Genomic DNA, 20,251 nt, shown 5'->3' with positions numbered 1-20,251 from the left:
AAAGGATGTATTATGAACTTGCACATATTACTTGTATATCCACCCAGAAACGTTAGTATAGGCAGACACCTGGCACAGATGACAATACTTAAATTTGCCTCATATTCCTTTTTATAAGACCCTGATTTCAGTTGCTTGCAACTGCCAAACATTCAGTGTTCAGGCAAAAATTTTCCCTCTAATGTGCTTGCCTCAGGCTAAATATTTTCAGAGTTCAAGCAAAATTAGTCCAGCCATTTTGAAGATGAATTTAGGGAAAACCACAGTGTTTCATCAATATTAAGAAAGGCTCCAACCGCCTTATCTAGAAGCTCTTGAAGCTCTGAAGCAAGGCTTCAAAACACTGAAAGGAAGTAGTATGCTGTATCCCAGAAGTGGATGTGCTGCTGCCTTGGAAATCTGTCCACAATCCAAGAGACATGTACCCAAACCCAGGAGTTCACACTCAGCTGTTGACTGTGCACGAGGCTCCGAGTTACCCGTGTGTTCTTGCACTGGCATGCTCTGTCGCAATGGGAGATCTCTGCACTCACACAAGGCATGCAGCAAACCCACAGTGGATGTTTATAAAATCATTTACAAGGAGCTGATCAATGCTGCAAGTGTTCTGCTACACAGCCACATCATGTTTGCTCTGCAGGCTTCAGCAAACAGAGGCTGGCGGAGTTCAGAGGGCCACAGAGATAGCAGCTGGGCAATATGGGCAAGCAGCAAACTTTAAAGAAGGCCAGAAAGGGGGAATGAGAAAGCTGCCCTAAGTTAGGGTTGTGTTTTGGGCTGTTTTTTTATAAACAGCTACTGGCACGCCCTGGTTAGCACTGCCAAAAAAATCCCTGCTATTGTCTTTGCTTAGGCAGGGCTACATTCATTTCAGCTGCTTACCCCTAAGGAAATACAGAAAATACTGCAGAACAATATGTTTTTCTTGGTGCATGAGCAGTCTTTAGACAACACAAAAACAGAAAAATTTAGGGTGGACTGGACCTCTGGAGTTAAAAGGTCCAACAGCCCACCACCAATTTAAAGCAGGGCCAAGGACCAAACAAGACTTTTCTGTAATTCTCTGCTGCTGGGGCTCACTGTGGCATAAGACAGAACAGCAGTATGGCAGATGGCATCTCTCCTTCTGCCACCTCACTCTTGGTGACAACGCGCAGATTGTGCAGGTAGAAGGAAGCAACCACCTTCACAGGCCACAGAGTGAGACAGGAGCTGACACAGGAGGGATGTCTGTGGATGCACTCTTCTACAGCAACTCGAATCAAAGTCCACGTGAAGAAGTCCCTAGCAAAGAAGGTGGCCCACCTTCTCTAGCAGTTGGCCATACAGACCAGTGGTTCCCAAACCCTGCAGCCCAGTGGTTCACAGTAAACCCACAGCACACCCCATGTTATTCAAATAGGGGATTCCACCCTTAACTTACATTTATTTTGATGTTTAACACAACTCTTGCAGACTAGCTGTTGACCACTCACCGTGGCCACTGACAATCGTGGGCTGGAGACCACCCTGCCAGAGCCAATAGCTCTTCAGTGCTCTCACTGCACACTCAACTCAAGTGGAGGTCTCTGCTAAATCTCAGCCTAATAGCTCAGCCATTTTGCTGACCCCTGTGAGGGTACATATGGTTCCATATGGTGGGAAAGCTGTTTTTTTCAATTTGCTCCTAAGACCAAGTGTAGGAAATTATATACAAACCAATGTTAAGAGAATATTAAGGTTGCAGAATCGAGCAGTTACAAGCCAGAAACTGGCTGACAAGCTCTTAGTCACATAAAAGAAATATCTAAATAAATGTGTTTTGATAGCCAAAAAATGCTCTCTGAAAGACAGGCTAGATAAATAGAAATAAAAGAATGAGGTCGCTTTGTTTGAGAACAGCTTCTTAAATCATGATTGTCTTTCCAGACCATTTCCCTCTCTCCTTCCTAAACTCCTGCCAAATTGCATCCAGGTTTAACATGAAGATTTCACAAAAGGTTAATCTTTGCACTTGAGAAGTAAGTAAAATTTGGGCTTCAGAGGTGATTTTCTTAGATCATTTTGAAGAGTTATAATGGTGTAAATTGAGTACCTTAAATTTACCACACTGAAAAGCTGCAGTGCTACATAATTCTTCCTGTAATTTTTCTTCCTCTATAAAGATGACATTCCTCCCTGTGGTGGGTCTGCTATAGTTAAGGGTTAGACTTATCAAGGTAAAATCTGCTTTCAGCAAGAGGAAAAAATATTTCAGAACAAGTCTATTTAGGGTTGCACAAACAACCCCAAATTCCACCCCCCACCCCCACCCCCCCCACTTCTCTGTCATCAGAGACATCCCAGATAAGTGCTGCATTTGTTAAGTTTCAGTAAGGAAAAAAAATTTCCCATAAAGCCAAGGAAGGGTGCTTGCTGTGAGGCAAACAGAAATGTCCCCAGGCCAAGTTGCATCTGGCTAGGAGGAGAGGAGCCAGCAGTTGGTGAGCCCTGTAGCCCACGATGGCTGAGGAAGGCTGACTGGCCACGCAATCCCCACCATGAGTAGTCAAAGCATCAGCCCAGCGTACACCTGCTACTCGCAGCAGAGTCCACATGGGCAGCAGATGTTCATGGGTTGGCACTCGCATCCCAGCCTGAAGCGTTAAATCGACTCATGCCGGGGGAGAGGCAGGATGTTGCCGTTCCGGCTCCTCAGGTAACGTCTGAGCAGCATTGTGCTCAGGGTCCTGTTGTGTGAACAGCAATGAGGGTCTGAACAGAGGAAAGCAAAAGTCACACTGTGGGAGGTATCTTTGGAGCCAGTGCTGAGGACCTATCAGCCCACAACCTACAGAAGACACTAATCAAAAGGCTTTGACAATACCAGGGAAGAAAATAACCAAAGAAAGAAATGTGGCAAAACAAAGTCATATTCAAAATAAATTCAAACCCTTTTCCCTGAGAAGAACTCCTGCACACTGCGAGCCCTGCAGCAGCTTGTCTCCAGCAGCTACAGGCTTCGCAGAGCCTTATCCGCAGGTCAGAATAGGCAGCTGAAGCAAACAGTCTCGAAATCTGGCAGCACTGTTCACACAGATCCTGCTGAGGAGTTGAGTGGGATTTTCAAATGCCAATCAGGTGGGAAACTTGTAGAAGAAAGGAGTACAGAAGCAGCACAGGCTGCAAAAGCCTAAAGCTAAAAGGACCGAAGTGGAGGATAGCCACAACTTGAGGCAGGGACAGGAGGAGAGGGTGATTAGTAAAGGAAGGTCCATGTAAAATAGGAACAAGTCTTAGTCCTACCTGTCAAGTTCTGTCTTTCACTGATAGGAGCTATGTTTTTTTTCTCAGGAGCATTTTTACTAGACCCCCAAAACTGCAGACATCAGTGCAGGCAAGATCATAGCTCTGGAGAAGGGCCAGAAGAGTTCAAAGCCCCTGGTTGGCAACCAAAGCAACGCTGACAAGCATTGAGGGAAAATTTATGAGGTCCTGATTGCTAAAAGCGTATGTTTGGGATATAAAAAAGTAACAATTATGCCACCCACACTGTTTATTCTTTTCTTATGTGTGGAACTTTGGGCTAGCATGTTGAAACATAAAACAAGCTGAACACTTTTTAGATAGGATTTATGGCATTCCCAGACTGACATTTAGTATCATGCCTTGCAGTTGAGCATACTATTCAACAAGCCACCTGCCTCTATAAATGTCACTATTTGGGCTCAAATTTGGTTACATATAACTCAAAGGAACTCCTGCTCTTTCAGTTCCTGCCTGTTTACATGGAGGTTTCATGCACACAGCACTGAAAAAGACAATTTGTAGAAAATAAAGGTTAAAGTCCTGGGTGATTTATCTTGTTTGGAAGCAGTAGAAAGGCGTATATGAAATTTGCATTCCAGTAAAGATGCAGGACTGCCTACAGAATAAATTAGTCCTAGCTTGTGCAACCAGAAACACTGTGAGAAACAGAGAATGACCCACGTGCAGCAGAGAGCAATGGATCACCAGGTGGGGTGACAGGCAGCCTTAGGTTTTCATATCTCGTGATTCATGAGCGTTTTACAAAGCACAGCTGCCCAAAAGGGCTCCGTCTAGCTGCAGGGATTCCTCTTTGGTGCAAGCGTTGCAAAGAGGTAGTCAGTAGTCATCCAGCCACATCCGTGGTGGCAGGCAGAGAACAGAGTGTGGGATGCAGGGAGGCAGAGGCATGTCAGGGCTGCCATGTGCTAGAGTTTTCAGAGTGCACAATCAGCCACAGCACAGTGCAGTCCCAGGAACTGTATTTCCAAGTGCCTCCACGCTCATCAGGAGAAACGAAGGCAGCACTTGGAGGCAAACCTCTGCCCAAGAGCAGCTGCACCAGCAATAGCTCCAGCACCGGTTGTATAAACCACCCTTGATTCTGGCTATATGCTCAGGCAACTATATTAGAATCATGAAGTAATTAATACTGAAAAGGATCTCTGCAGGCCATCCAGTCCAACATCCTGCTCAAAGCAGGGCCAACTAGATTAGGTAGGTCAGGGCCTTGCCCTTGTTCACTAGGATGAAACACATGCTGCCACAGCTGCTCTGTTGCCTCTTTAATCACAGAGACATATTGCCTAGACATGTGCTCCAAAACCAGAACATTTGCCACACGGTCTTAGGGTGGGGATCCTGTTGAGTAGCAGAAGCCATTGGTAAATTTACTGCATAGCCTTATATCACAGTGGAGCACAGAGAGGACTCCATCAAAGTCTCATTCCTTTGCTAATGCAAAACTGGCAATTTCCTGCTTTACAGGGAAGAAAAAGCACATAGAATGTTTCCCTGGGGCCTAGTCACACCAAGGACCAGGGAGACTAGGAGGTGAATATGTTGAGATAGTTCACAGAGCAACTGGGGGTGCTCCATGTCTCTCTCTAAAATGTCCATATGAATAATCAGGTCAGTAAACTAGTATTTTATAACAGGGACATAACAGACACTGCTCTGCTTTAATGAAGCTCCTTCCACTTGGCCTGAGAGCCTGGATTTAAACATTTTGGTTTTGGAAGGTATCTGATATCTTTCTGCAACCAACATCAACTAAGCTTCAAATACTGCAAAGAAGAGGGCAGCTAAGCCTACACCTGTCACCTCATGCAATCAAACCTAACCAAAAATTTAGTCTTCTGGGAATGACAGATTGGTGACAGACAGAATGAAAATCATCTTGATGGCTAGCTGAGCTCTGCTTGACCTTATCTTCCTAACAGGCTCACTATTAAAAAAATTTAAGTGTTACAGATACATCATTCTTGAAGATCATGGGATGAAAAGTCACATATGATAGAAATCCCAAGGCACAACTTCTGGCATGCAATGGGAAACGCTTCTTGCATTTTGTTGTGGAAGGTTTATAAATGGTTGTACTCCAAGAGTGGAGTACAACCTCTACAGTTAACTCTTCCTATGCAGAGAACATAGTCCTGCAGGCAAAGACTGGGTGATGGCACATCAATTGCAGAAATGAGTTCTTGCTTGGCACAGGCAAGATGAGTAGTCTCCTTTGTACAGCCACTATTTGAACACATGGGAGGAACAAAGCAGGGATTTCTAGAATCATATGAATTCTAATATAGAATGTAAAAATGTCCCATACTAACAATAATACTGAGGACAAGCCCTTATGCTAAAAGCAAGGTTGTTGTAGATGAAACTTCACATCCTTCCTGCAAGTGAAGGGAACAACATATACAGAAGTGAAGCTCTTATACATAAAGAGTTGCAAAGCAAATTTGTGACTCTTACAACCAAGGTTTGCCACTCTGAACAAAGGCATTCTGTCGTCTCTGAAATAAATAGAAACAGGGCCAAATGCAAGGTAAAGGTAATAGCAGGAGGAAAAAGTGCCCTAGACTGCTAACAAGGGCTTTTCAGAAAACTGCTAAAAGGGATGTTTGACAGAGGTTACAGTATCAGAAATCATGTGTGTAGAGCTCTAGGATCTTCTCCTCTGAAATATTCCTTCCTTGGATATTCAGTTGGCCTAGGGAATCAAGGTGATGGTGGGCGATGAGATTTCTTTTTCCTTGATCCTGACTGGCATACATACTCTGCCAGAAGGAACCCATGAACATGTCAAAGTGAAAAATAAATCTATCTTTACTCTAAAAACGTTAAATCTTTAAATGTTAGTCACCCATAGAATGGTACAGCTGAGCCCAATATGATCTTCTCATGGACCCAAAGGTTGCTGTAGACCAAACCACAGTGTTAGAAGTATGTAATAAAACCTATAGAAATGTCTTTTGCTATCAGCTGTCCTAGGAAATGCTGGACTTGAAGCAGCTCTCCAACATCATCAGAGAGATTGCACCAATTTAAATAATCACAATTTGCAAAAAGCTTTTAGTACTACAAAACTCTGAACTACAAATTGATCCAGAAAGTTAGATAAGTAATAAGGGAGCCTCTTTCTTTCAATGTCACCCCTGCCTGTCTGCCTCCCTGCCTTCTGGCTCCTGTAGCAAGTCAGGCACATGGTGAAAAAATGTTTCAAGCCAGTGGGTGGCATCCAGTATTATATCCTGCATGTGTCGTTGATAGTTTGAATATATCAGATATTTTTAGCTACTGTAAGCAGTTCTAGGCAATCAAGTATTGTAATGAAGAGCATACAGAAGCTCAGTTGTATCAGTTCAGTCAGGATTTTAAGGATTCAAGTTTTTCAACTCTGACAGTTAATGTGCTGGGACGGTAGGAGCGGAGTTGTTCCTTGTCCTGGTGTAGCAGATCCATTTTAGAAGAACAATCTTCGCGCGAACTCCCCACTGTGCTCAGCTTAGTCGATAGTTATTTCATTAATAGTAGCTTTCTGCAAGGAAACAGGAAAGGTAGCCCTGGTTGGAGACGTACAGAGTTATCTGCCATGGTGAAAATCTCTGGGTTCCAGTGGGCCATGAAGCCATGCTATTTGAGAAATGACTCGGAGAGTATAGACAGAAAGATTATCGAGCAGCCCATCTTTTTAAGACCAAGCAGGAAGCCAGTTGAAAACCTGCGCCCCCCGCCCAGCCGAAGGGGCCTGTCCGAGCAGCAGCGGGAGGGGCAGCCAGAACACCCTCCGCCTCCCCACCCGGACCTGCCGGGCCGCGGGGGGGCGGGCGGCGGTCAGCACCGCGGACAGCGGCACTGCGGCTCCCGCCCTGCCCACGCGTGTCCCGGCTCCCAGCGCCGCGGGGCCGGGGGAGGGGGGGGGCAGCCGCCCTCCCTCTCCGCCACTGCCGGGGTGAATTAAATACCGGCAGAGCGCCCAGGTCACACGGCTCAGAGCGGTGCCCCCCACGAGTGTCCTTCGGAGCGGGAGCTGCAGGCGGAACACCGGGATGAACATCTCGGAGCTGCTGGAGGAACTGGGGAGCTTGGGTGGTCCGTGGCAGAGCTGTACCTGAACGTGGCAGGCTTCGGCCTGGTGGCAGTGACCTGGGTTTGGTACCAGAGGAAAAATGTTTCCCCCACAAATGACAGCATAGGAGAAAGATACAAATGTGTTCTAAATTGCTGTGAAGGAGAAAACATGCTCTGTATCAATAGCTCTCACTCTTCTCCCTAATCATGTGCATACCTGTGTGCCTCCTCTTCCTCACTGCCACATTTTTATCTAGGCCTTCCCACAGCCTGGTCTCTCCTATCTGGCTTTCCACTGTATCCATAGAGACAATACATCTGCATTGATGGATCATTGCAAAGAAGCTAAAGTTTGATAGCAAAGCTCAAGACTGGAAGGCACAGTTGTGCTGGCTGCACATCTCTATACTAGGGTTGAGCAAATAGTTTCAGGGTCAGGAATGTGCCTCTACTTTCCCCTGCTGTAAAACTATGTAAATGACAGCAGGTGCCTTTCTCAACCTTCAAAAGCCAGTATTTCCCTGTATAGCCTTTTCTCCTTCAATATGCTTTGTCATCTTGGAAAAGGTTAAGAACATGGGGGTCACAACCCATCTCCTTGAAACCTCCAGAGATCCCTCCATTCATATAGCTCTCACGTGCTTAGATCCTTTGTCAGCAAGATGCTCCTTCTTCTCTTGTGAATAATGAGCCACCTGCTTCCCTCAGCACACAGAACCTACCAGACACCTGCTGACACTTTGCAATCCAAGCAGACACTGATTTCTGATGTTGGTTCTCCTTTTATACCTCCCCCTCCCACACAACTCTATAGTTCACTGTAACACAGAACTCCATAGTTCATGCTTCAGCTTTTGGACTGCTCTGAGGAAGCGACATACCCTTGCAGTTGAAGCTAACACTACTTCAAGCAAGCTGTAGTATCCAGAGTTAGAAATTGCATGGTAGTGGGACTCATGCCTAATGCTTATTGCCTTTTCTGCTCATTTCCTTTCAAATGCAAAGTCTAATTATCCTCTGACTGTCTAAAGCGGAGCCACTTCATTCGAGATCATTGCCATTATCACATTCTGAACAAGTCAAACACCTGCCCTCCTAATCATCTCTGCCCACATGGCCCAGCCAAGCTATTCTACCACTACTAACCCTGAATTCCCCCACGCATCCTACAGAAAGAACAGCAAGACTGACTGGAAAATATCCTGAGCGATCTCCTCTGATCTCCAAGCTGACCCTGCTTTGGGCAGCAGGTCGACTACAAACCTAAGTTCCCTTCTAACCTGAACTATTCAGTGGTTCTAAGTTCTCAAGCAGGGCTAGTAATAGAAATTGATAGAAAATGCAGCTCTGTAACACACTCCCCACATGTGTTGTATGCTTCCCTTCTTTAGGGTCTTCCCCTAATTCTAAAAGCTAGGCTAATAGTCTACACAAAGCCCAGGATCTAGACGTCACACGCCCAGGGGGTCACTGCATTCAGTAACTCATAATCAGAACTTTACCTACCTTTAGGTGCTTCTGTTCAACAGATTTCTAGGCTGTTCCTGCTGACTGCCTTTTTTCAAGGTCCTACAAATTTGATGCTCATAGATTATCTTTCATAGCACTCACTGATGAACTGCTGACCTAAATGCAGGCTGACAAGTTTCCTGAATGCTGTAGTATCATTTACTTGGGTTAGAGCATCCACAGTAAAAGACAAAAATAAAAAGCACCAAAAATGTCACGATAGATGGTGCAATTAAGGCAACATAACACACTGTAAAACAGAAGATGAGCTACAGCTCAGCTCCTGGGCAAGGAAAGGATGTAATTCACTGTAGCAAGACAAAGCATATGCATCAAATTACTTGTGTTTCAGAATTTCATGTACAAGCATCAGCAAAACTGACTATACACTTGCACACAACCAGCAAACAAGTGGAGACTTTTCTTCTCTAATTACTGTTCGTTATAATCCTCCTGAGTGTTTCTCTTTCCCTTCCAAATAAACCCACCAGGGGTGTACCCACATTAGCAGAATTACCCACCCAACCCGGACAGCTCATTTCCCTGAGCTCGCTTTACAAGAAGAGAATGAAGCTGGCTTTGCCAGAGGGTGATTTAGAGCATCTGATGAGCAAACTCTGACTATCCCCCACTCTCCTACAAAAGCCTAACAAGATAAGCCTCCTAACCTAAATTAGGTGCCTAAAATCAGGTGGTGTGCTTATTTTTTACCTCATGTCCTCATTAGCACTACACATACTAGTGCTCACCTTTGTGCCTTTAAAGGTCATATCCACAGTTGGTGATTTTTTTTCCCCCCTATTTTTTTTTTCAACCAAAAAGGGGACATTATAAAAAACAGTAAAAAAATGTTATTGTACAAAATCATATTCTGAAACAGAAATCATTCAGGAAAGGATAAAATGCTTCCCAGTGTTTTAACACAGCTTTGGAAATTCATTAGATTATGAACTGTTAGTGTCCTGTTAAGCAATCTCCTGCAGCAGAATAAATCTTGGACTCGGGCATCCCATAACACAAGTGACCTTGGATGAAAGCCACAAAGATGGCAACAAAATATAGCACATGTCCTCTGACATTAAGTAGTCGGTGCTTTTTTTTCCTGCAGCAGTACTGTCATAAAGTAAAATCTGGAGTTAAAAGTCAACTATAATTCCATACCCAAATGAAAAGTAAAAGAAAATTAGATCTTTTTTCCCCCCCTAAAATCAGGAACAGAGCAAGAATATGAAGCTATAAACTGAGTCTACAGTTTATAAACAAAGCAATACTCTCTTTTTCTTGTCATAGTTAACCTTGGATTTGTTTGCCTCATGTTTTCTGTATCTTTCCCAACCTCCTGTACAGTTACAGAATTTCACTAAATCAGGATTTGGGTCCTAATTCAGTAATTGGGCTCTGAAACACTGAAAAAAATTGCCCAAAATCTATTTGAACACATTTTACACAATACTGTATCTAAAGAAACAAACAGAATAATAGAATCTCGTGATTAATAATCCATGCTTTGTGGGAATATCTATTGACAGAAAAATCTGGCATCACTCCACAGTTCTTCCTAATTCAGCAGATCACAGCCACAAACCCCCAAGAGGTGCACATCTGAGAGGAAGACAGAGGAATTCAGAATCATGATTAAGTGAGAATATTTCTTTGTTTACAAAAAACAGAAGCTGAAGATCTAAGGCGAGATTCTGACACCCTGGAAGACCGCTGCATCCTAAAGCTATAAAACAGACAGCAAAGGAAGAGGGTAACAAAACCTAATCAGAGCAGATGGGAGATGAACACAAGCACTCTCCCCCACCCTTCTGTGACAGGCAGCCAGGCATGGTTTGCAACCACAAACAGCTGCTACTTCAGCCACACAGTGGCAGTGGTTTTTCAGTATGTGTATTTTATTAGAAGAATATCAATCACTAAGTAATAGAAAATCCCATTAAACAATCAAATGTGCCTTCGCAAGAGTTAGGAAGAAGCAACCACAAGAACTGAGGCCGTCTGAGACTGTGCAGGATTCTCCCTTCTTGACAGAATGACCTTTGGCAGCCAGGAAAGTCCTTTAGGTCCTCCAGCCCGGTGGTCCAGGCAGCCCTGGGTTCTGAAATCAGCCGTACTTCCAGATCAGAGGAGCACAATGGGAAAGTATTAGCAACCTCCTTACCTCAGTCCTACCTTCATGAGATCAGGAAACCTTTTGATTAACAATACAATGGGATAAACATGCTGTAACTCAACATCAGGAGTAGTAATTCTTCCTCGGAGCAATTTCCATGCTTGCTCTTCCAGTGAAATCAGTGCTCTGGGGACTTCTTGTGCATGGACTCTCTCTTGGCCAGACTGGGTTTTTTTCCCCCCACAATGATTCAGACAGATCCTGTCAGTCTTCAAAACAGTAATACAAAACGAGCTAATCACACTGTTCACCCTGAGTTGATTCTTGTTTGGCAGAATTCAACAGCTACGATCCTTTTTGTACTGAGGAACCAGACTCCACGTGTCTGTTTAATGTCACTTCATGCCAACACATTTCTGAGTGGTCTATACATAGAAATGGATGGCGATAGCTGGTTCTGTTCAGTGCACGTTCAGATGCATTGCGGTGTTCTCCACTCACTCTTGTTGCCGTTTTGCTTAACACCCTGCATCCTCCAGAAAGATACTTATGGTAGGAGGAAAACACGACACAGGGTGTGCTTTTTCCATACAGATGTAGCTCCTCCAGAGCACAGCCACAACTGCTACTGAGGTCCCAGTGTCAGCCCCACAGCTGCGGTGAAATCCCTACACCAAGGTGCAGCCATCTGGCTCCATTATCGCACTCTGCACAACAACCTGTGGAAGCAGTCAGGTGCAAGGCAAGGTATGTTGTGCTAAAAAGGACAGTACAGTTTATTTATATTTAATAGAGTAGGGAGACTTTGAAGCTGCTTAAGGCACCTGTATTTGCTGCAGTTGCATACTCTGCTCTACAAGGTGCTGAGAGATAGGACACTACCTTTAATAAAAAAGAAAACATCCATTATTCATATACTGATATGACCTCTCCAGACTCTCTCTATATATTTTACTCTGAATCTCATTTATATGACTATGGAGAGTTTTCCTGGTGTGCACACAAATCCATGTAGCTTGAGCTCTGCCAGAAAAAACATATATTCAGTAAGAAACTGAATAGGATTGGTTGAAGGCCCAGTAATTTAATCAAACTGGTAATTAAATAATTTAAATTATTCATTTAACACACCTGGTAACAAAAGAAAGCAAACACTGATCATCTTTCCCCCTTGCTAGGGACCAACCAAAAGAAATAACCATTTTAAGAGATTTGGAGTTAAAATTCAGCTTAAGAATGTGATTCAAGCTAAAAGAAGATCAACACTCTGTCAGAGGGCAGGAGGCAGCATAGGAGCCATATATTTACTTTGGTAAAAAATACACTCTTTAGAGCCTGTTAAAAGTGGCAATCACAACCTACAACTTCACAACCGATCCAGCATGTTTGTTAATACCTGCAGAGAGGCTATAAACTTCCCAACACCCTGATACATGGTATAGATGATACCATGGGTCACCTGGAGTTCTGCTCCCACATCATCAGGTTCACTTCAAAGGCTTAAGAGGAATTAGCAATCAGGATGTCATTCGTCACCCAGACAAGAACCATTTTTCTACAGGAGATCTCGTCATACCAGGCAACCCGCACAAGATACAATTAAACAATGTCACTGCTAGACAGATTAAAATTGCAGCTCAATAGAGGAACTCACTGTTACTAAGCAATTTCATAAATTAAGTATGTTCTGGCAGAGCTTCTCTGGAAGGTATTAGCAGTGATCCAAAAAGTAGGACCTAGCAAATTTCTTGGGTGAAATCCTGACGCCATTAGAGCAAATGGCAAAACTCCCAGGCACTTCTGCAGAGCCAGAATTTTAATTTCTCATGCCAGCTGCAACACACTGCTATGGCTTTCGGCAAACTACACTAACCCAACCTCCCCATTTATAAAAATGGGCCACTAACCACTGCTCTTGGAGAGACTGTGGAGGATTCACAGAAGTGCCCTTGTACAGAAGAGAGCAAGCATTATCAATCAGTACAATTTAGCAAACAGGCTACTTCAGCAACTCACCACCAGGGAAATACTCCACTGATACAAATACCAGGCTTGTAGTTTCATCAGGATTAATCTCTTGTCCTGTGGAGGCTTAGTAAAACTATCTTCTTTATGAATTCCATGCACAGAAGACTGACCCAAGCTCTGGTGCAATCCCTTCTCTCAGGACTGCAAGATTGCTATCTTCACTAGTTTGATATTTTGAGAATTGTATTTGGATGACCCATAATGATCTTACCTACATCACATGTCAGTTATGTTCTTCTGCAGGCAAAGCGTGCATGTGAATAGTCGCCTTCACAAGTCTGAGATTAACAAACACACACTGCTACACAAATGCACACATTAACTCTGGATAACACACACATTTGTTTAAAATTAATTCTGGGGTGTTCTTGCAAATAAGTTTTATGGCTGTATGAAGAGAGGCTATAAAATGAGATTGGGCTCCTTGGTAGGTGGCATGTTACATTTTTTTAAGAAATATTATTCCTCCCATATAAATGCACAACAGATGTAACATTCGACCTAAGCAATAAGATTTATTACTATTTTTAAAGCAAATGCAGCACAGCTTAAGAGAACACTGTACAGAATTCTTTAAGCTAGGAAGAGGTTCTTCTTGTCATCAATGCATTTGTCAATTCTTGCCCTCAAAGCCAACCCACAGTTTAGTATTTTAGGCTTCTTACAGAGGTGATGATCCTGCAATTCAATCTGCTAATGTAGCACATAGCAGTCTCCCTCTAGTCACTGCAGGCATGGCCTCCTATCTTTGCTTCTAATATCAAAAGAAATCTGCATGGCCTCTTTGGTCTCTTTTTTAGCCCAAAACCATTTCCAGTGATTTACACATGCAATCAAAAGCAATATTCACACATTGTTTGGCAATGAAAAAAAAATTACAGCTGTGATCAAAGAACAGAGTCTCACTTATACTGTCTTATATTCATTTCTTTACCTCATACACTTTTGTATAAATATTTATTGTTTCGTATTTTCTTCAGAGGCCATAGCTCTTCTGTTTTCTAAAAATAACCTGCTTATGCATAGTCTTCTCTTCTCAAAGCACTGTTCTTCTTCCTTTTGTTAAGTTCATTTCCAAGATCTCCGTGTACGGGAAGTAGTGAAAGAGGGATATGTGCAACTTTACCAACAAACATGTTGAAAATACCTAAAAATGAGGAACAATTCTTGGACAAACACCTTCAATGGTAAACAGTCCTGTGAAAAATCAATAGGCCTCCATGTCACGTAGTAATTTTGTATTTTGTGTTAGGTCAAGAAACCTGAAAATTAAACCATACCTGAACATAATATTAAAACCTCATTTCAAGAAAACACTCATTTTTGTTGCTTGACAGCTCCAACTATCAAGTAATTTTTCAGTTTTTGCATTTCACTTCATCTAACATAATCCCAGATGGTCCAGCAGGCAGTCCCTGACCAACACTCTCCATTCACCTCAGGTGAATCCTGGAGCTGACACTGTTGTATTCACATTGGAGAAAGCAATGCATTTGAAAGGTCATCTCCTACCTCACCATGCACATTGCCCAGCACTTAAAATTGTGAACCTCTATACAGCCTATAAAGAGAATCTTAGGACTAATATATTGCTTTCACCTCATTTTTCTGATACGGACAACTACCAACTTGTAATCAAAATTGCTTTCTGATCCCAAGTTCGAAGCATCACACCAAATCGGGGGCTGCCTGAGCACATTCTCTTCCCGGAGAAAGGCATGGGACAAAGTTCTTGGACGCTCCTCTAGAAGATCCAGGAAACACTGAGAACACTGGAGATCTGAGATCATATTGAACGCATCACCTCAACTGAAATGGATGCTTTTCCAATTCATAACGATTACATATGCCTGCAGATTCTCTCTGAACTGCTGTTCCTCAAAACTCTTTAGTTGGAAAGTGGTTCATCAGTTAGCTCCCTAGGCATGGAGCACTTTAAGTAGCCCTTTAGTAGAAGGTATGTTGACAATCTAAGACAGGCTGTAATCCCACTGAGTGTCTCCCATCAGTGACTGCACATCAGTCAGAACAAGAGTTCCCAGACTTTTTAAAGGGATGCATCTGTTTTCTGCCAGAGAAAAATCACATGAAGTCTTTTCTTCTCATTAATGGCTTTCAGACTTAGGGTACTGATATCCATACAGATGTCGCATACTCTGAAAAGTATCTGAGTGCATTTGCAGTGAGTATTGGGATTTAGATCCATAGGCCAGAGAAGTTTCTACCTGAAACTAGCACTGCTTTAGTTCTCTTTCATTTTACAATGGCTTTGGTTGGTTGGTTTTACAAAAGTAGTAGCAGTGGAAGAGGTGTCAAAAACAAGCAGCTTCGCTTGTTCATATATCCTCTTTATGATATGGCTTTATGCTAAGACTTTCTGGTATCTGGAATAGTGTCTGGCTTCCTTTAACACACTGGGAACATCCATCTCTACTGTATCCCATCCGTTTGGGGTAAGATTTGACATCCAAGAGAAAAGAGCTATTTTCACTCATAAGATTAAGAAGTTGATAGCCATGCCTGCCATATGCTTTGCTGCAATGAGGGAAATATGATCCCCTGTCCACCTGCAAAAATACAGTCTCTTGGACTTGAAGAATGTCCTCAGAGATGGAGATCCTTGAGGAACTGACCACCAGACTGTCAAACATTATCAAAAGATTGACTAGGGCATTTCTCAGAATTAGGACTGGGTAATCCATTACATAGAGCATTTCTGACTATCCTTTGGGCAAATTTCAGTACAAGGTGTGGGGATTTCAAAGCATCCATATTAAGAAGGAAATCACTGAAAGGCTCATCAAACCACAGGCAAAAGTGAGGGGTTTTTGTAGTTCTGCATCATCTGCATATGTCAAATGAGAGACTTTGTTCTATAGATACAAATGCAATGTACAGGTTGCATTGCTTCAAGAACAACGGGATTTAAAAAAAAATAAAATTGTTTAAGCTTTACCTTTTCAGGTGTTTTGAATATCCCCTGAATATATGATAACACAGTGGTTGGCAAACAGAAGGAAAGAAGGGAAACAAAAAAGGCTGAAAAGTATTCTGGAAACAAAAGACAGTTAATCATTCGTGTTGTCTATAATTCCTTTGGCTCACAAAAATCTCAAGATAGACTCTTGCTCTATAGTAAAAAAAAAAAAAAAAATCCTCTACTGTCCTACCTTCTCTCCTCTACAATGTATGATGGAATCCAGAGTCTCAAACTTCCTGAACTTCCCGGACTTCAGAGGTAAAGGGTATTTCCTAAACCAGTTCACTTCATGCCTCCCTGACACTCCGCAGGCAGTCTTTTCCCCTAAAGCAAAGAATCTCACAGTATCATTTTGTGTAACATTCTTTACATATTTTGCCTTACACTCCCAAAGCACATCTATTTCAATCAGACTGTGCACATGTGGGTTTGGGGGGACTGTTGAGGTTTGGGTTTTTATAGCTTCTTCCTCAGCTTGATATTCTGCACTCTTCCTGGGCTGGCCATTTTGATTAAAGATTTTGCTTTGTAATGAAAGCAAACCAAGTACCTCAACTTTGAAAGAGAGAGAACAAAACGAAGCAGCCAAAACATGTGGTGATTCTTATTTTCCTTTGAAGATTGACAAAACAGCATATGCAATTCAATACCCAGGATCAGTTAAATTTATCTGAAAAAGCAGCTTATCATGTAAGTTAACATTTGCTATGATTATAACCTACATAATGCTTAATTTCCTATGTAAGGCCCCCATGGTGTCCATACAAGTTACCTTCTTGCTTTGGGAATGTGGGCATGGGGCAACATAGGTCACCAGTTATCAGACTTTGTTTCATTTTACAATACATTTATGATTCTCTGTACTTCCAATGGCAAATATATCATGCTTCGTTGGCCGATACTGGTATCTGATATTCCGTTATTACCTTGGCTTCAAAGGGAGACAGTAATGCACTTTGTGTTACTCTCCCTTTAATGCAGTACAAAGCTGGACACAGCTCAGAAAGAAATCCCTAAAATCCATTACCTATTTATGATCATGTACAAACGGATATTTATCATGTGAAAAGAGAACCATATGTTAAAGTGGAGGCTAGAGCCCAATAAATCTTTTTGGATGAAAACCCTTTTCAAAAAAAGGAATAAAATAATTAACATTTGCTTTTGCCAGTAGAAACATTTGCTCATGAATCTCCTGGGAAGGGAAGGGCATTTAACCTTTTTACATGCCTCCCCTCAGACATCTCTGACCCCCACTGCAAAATAGACAGCAAAGATTCCCGACTCCACACTGCTGATTAAACCCCTTGTAAGAAACATCTGGATGAAATTTTCTTGGCAGTTGATTTGAAAAGTATACAAGAAGCAGAACTAGGGAGCAGCCATAGTTCAGCTGAGTGACACAAAGATGATTCTATGCAAAAGCAGATTTTTCCTTGAACACATTAACTCCTAAATATTAGCTTGTGACTGTACAAGCAACCTCATTAGCAGAAGAAAAATAAATCCCCCTTCTACTCTGCACGCCAGTGTAGAAAAGGCAAATGGGCTTTGAAAGAAACACAACTCAACAATCTCATTTTTTAGAATAAAATAATAAGGGGCTTAAGCAGTTTATCTGCCTAATACTTAAGTTCAGTTGTCAGGTAAGAGAGAGATTGTCCATGTCCTTAACTTCTAAAAAACATTTCTTAAATTTGTGAAGGATTTCAAAACTTCTATGGTTTCTGAGAAACTCACAACAAACCGGATGTAACGCCTTCAGTCAATATACCCCCAGGCCTAAATTTGCAAAAGTGACCTATAATTTTTGTGGCCTGACATTCAAAATAAAGGATGTCCCGGCCCTCTGCTGCTTGAGCTTAAAGAACCTGTCCAGTGCAGCTCAATGTATTGTTCCCTTTTGGAAATACAGACCCTGGAATTCTCACAGTTTTCCATTAGTACAACAGACCTGAAAGTGAGAAATTTTCACTGTTGCTATTATGTGAGTAGCAGCAGTGAAAAACCTACATGAACCAGGCCAACTATACTCTGCAGCTGCTGGGGGGGCGGGAATCAGCAGCAGAGAACAGCACCAGAGAGAGTCTGACACAGAGGTGCAGGAAAAAGGAAAGCAGTGGGGAACCTTCTGCCCCACAGCTGCCAGGCTGAGAAAATTCCAGGGGATGGGGCAAGGAACAGGCAGAGACACTTTAGCCTTTTCCAGAAGCCAAGGCATAGAGTGCTTCAGATTTATCAGACTGAATTATAATTACTCTGACATATAAAAAATGAAAGCTTCAGCACAGTGCAGGGCCAGGAATCTGTAATTCGCTACAGTTGTTGAAAATGTGATGGGGGATGGGAAGAGCTTCGACTTTGCAGTCAGGGTACTGCTCTAAAGAAATACATTTTCAGTATGTGCTTAAAATTGCTTGGTAAATATTTTGAAGTCATAAAGAAATTAACACATAGAGACAAAATCAGATCTAAACATTTTATCTCCAATCCAAACTTCACATTCTAAAGCACCCCTACTTATTTTGGCTGCACCACTGCGATCTCAACAGATCTAAAGGAGGAGCACCTATTCAAATTAGTACTGCTATCAGTTTCTCACTAAATGAACATATTCACAAACAGCTTGTTATATGTGTTTCAATTTATGAGAAACCAGTCTTCAAAATTTAGGAGAAAGTCTGGCAGATAATGAAATTTCAGCATGGAACAAGAACAGCCAAACGGAATGCAGACCAGAAATTCAATCACAGAAGTGTAAGAGTAAGAAGATATAAGTTTGGAGTTGTTTTTGTTCTAGCAAGATGAATAAAATATTGTAAATATTTTGTACCACATTATTCAGTACTACCACTGGATTGGTAATGAATGAACAAAAACAGAAAGGTTTATAGAATCCCAAGTAAAATCCAATATTCATCAAAAATAGTGGAAACAAAAAGTTGTCATGTAGAACATCTACATGCAAGGGCCACCCTGCTTGTCCAGGCAGGAGGTAATATCAATGCAGATTTAAGGTAGACACCTGCCATGCATGCCATCATAACTCAAGCAAGTTGATTTTAGGGCTAAGAGTAATAATTTAAGACTACTGCATCAAGGGAAAATCTGCAATTTTGTTAAGACCCTTTGATGTACCCAGTGTATGCTTTGCAACTCCAACAGACACCTCCCTCTACACATTTGGTCTGCACCAAATAGGGATGATGAGATAATACTCTGAATCCAGCAATGTGTATGCAACCAACGAACAATTAAACCAAGTAGTAAAAAGCAGGTGACTGGAAAACATGGAACCAAGGCTTACAGTGTATCAAGAAATGTCCTTACACTTAAAAAATTATAATGCACTCCAAAAACCATTTGTTCAGGCAATCCATGTACAACAGAAGGCACTGTTATCCATATGAATCTATCAATTCTGCACAGCAAAAACCTGAGAAGTGCAACTCAATTAGATGCAGCCTGGCCCCTCCCAGTCATTCAGGTTCCTTGAGGACAAATGTTTCCTTTCAGTCCATCAAATTATAAAAACACCACAAGAATTTGTACATTACAGTAGCTGGTTAGAAAGAGCATTCTGGTGGGGGAAGCACACTGCTATTTTCCAGAAAACCTTCAGCAGCATTAAATTACCCTCCCCTATTACTCAGAAGTCACAATGATTTCAAGAAAATGTAATGATGAGACCCTTCCCATGGACCTTTGTAGTTGATCCTTCAGTTGCCACCAGGAGTACTTCCAGCAAAGTTAAATGCTGTGATCAGTCCTTTGTTGTCAAATGCGTAGCCGCTTTGTTGTTCTATTGTCTTAGTCTCTAGAATTCAAAAAAAGGAAAGGATATGAAAAATAGTGTATAGGGAATGCTTTTGCCAGAGACAATACAGCTCAGCTAAGAAGATAAAGTTGTGGAAAAAACTCTAGGTTGAGTCAAAATTTCATTCCCTAAATGCAGTGACAGTAATACATTACACTCAGATTTTCTCTAATTGCATAAATGCACACACCTCTACAACAGAGCTGAGAAATGAATCCTCTACAGAGTCAGTGTTATGTTAGACTATCCTCCATGCTTTTGAATTAAATCTGAGTTTATTTTCCATGATACAAGCTTTCTAAACATCTAAAACCTTACACTGATTGTGACGGCAACGTTAGCAGTTAAAAAGTTACAAAACTGCTAAACACATAATAATCTATAGCAATCTTCATCAAGTGCCTGGCTGACAGCTAGATATTGCCTTAATTTGCTCTTCATTTCAAATGTCAGATTGTGC

General features: G+C 42.1%; 2 protein-coding genes across 4 annotated transcripts in view; both read right to left on the bottom strand.

The window, feature by feature from the left end:
• The window catches only part of TMTC1 (transmembrane O-mannosyltransferase targeting cadherins 1), a 185,358-nt gene extending 173,423 nt beyond the window's left edge, over positions 1 to 11,935 (bottom strand). The window contains exons 1-2 of the mRNA XM_074871591.1: positions 11,015 to 11,935; positions 8,848 to 8,910 (exon numbers count right to left, since the gene is read on the bottom strand). The gene's annotated coding sequence lies outside the window, so the exon portion shown is untranslated. The remainder of the gene's footprint in view (positions 1 to 8,847; positions 8,911 to 11,014) is intronic.
• A 1,549-nt stretch (positions 11,936 to 13,484) lies between these two features.
• The window catches only part of IPO8 (importin 8), a 51,716-nt gene continuing 44,949 nt past the window's right edge, over positions 13,485 to 20,251 (bottom strand). For all 3 annotated transcript variants that reach the window (XM_074871585.1, XM_074871586.1, XM_074871589.1), the window contains one exon: positions 13,485 to 19,791. In XM_074871585.1, coding sequence (XP_074727686.1) covers positions 19,694 to 19,791 — 98 coding nt within the window. In that variant the 3' untranslated portion in view covers positions 13,485 to 19,693. The remainder of the gene's footprint in view (positions 19,792 to 20,251) is intronic.

The sequence above is a fragment of the Strix uralensis genome, chromosome 5, assembly GCF_047716275.1.
Source record: "Strix uralensis isolate ZFMK-TIS-50842 chromosome 5, bStrUra1, whole genome shotgun sequence".
NCBI lineage: Eukaryota > Metazoa > Chordata > Aves > Strigiformes > Strigidae > Strix > Strix uralensis.
The sequence above is the reverse complement of the archived record's forward strand: the minus strand, read 5'-3'. Positions and strand labels throughout refer to the sequence as shown.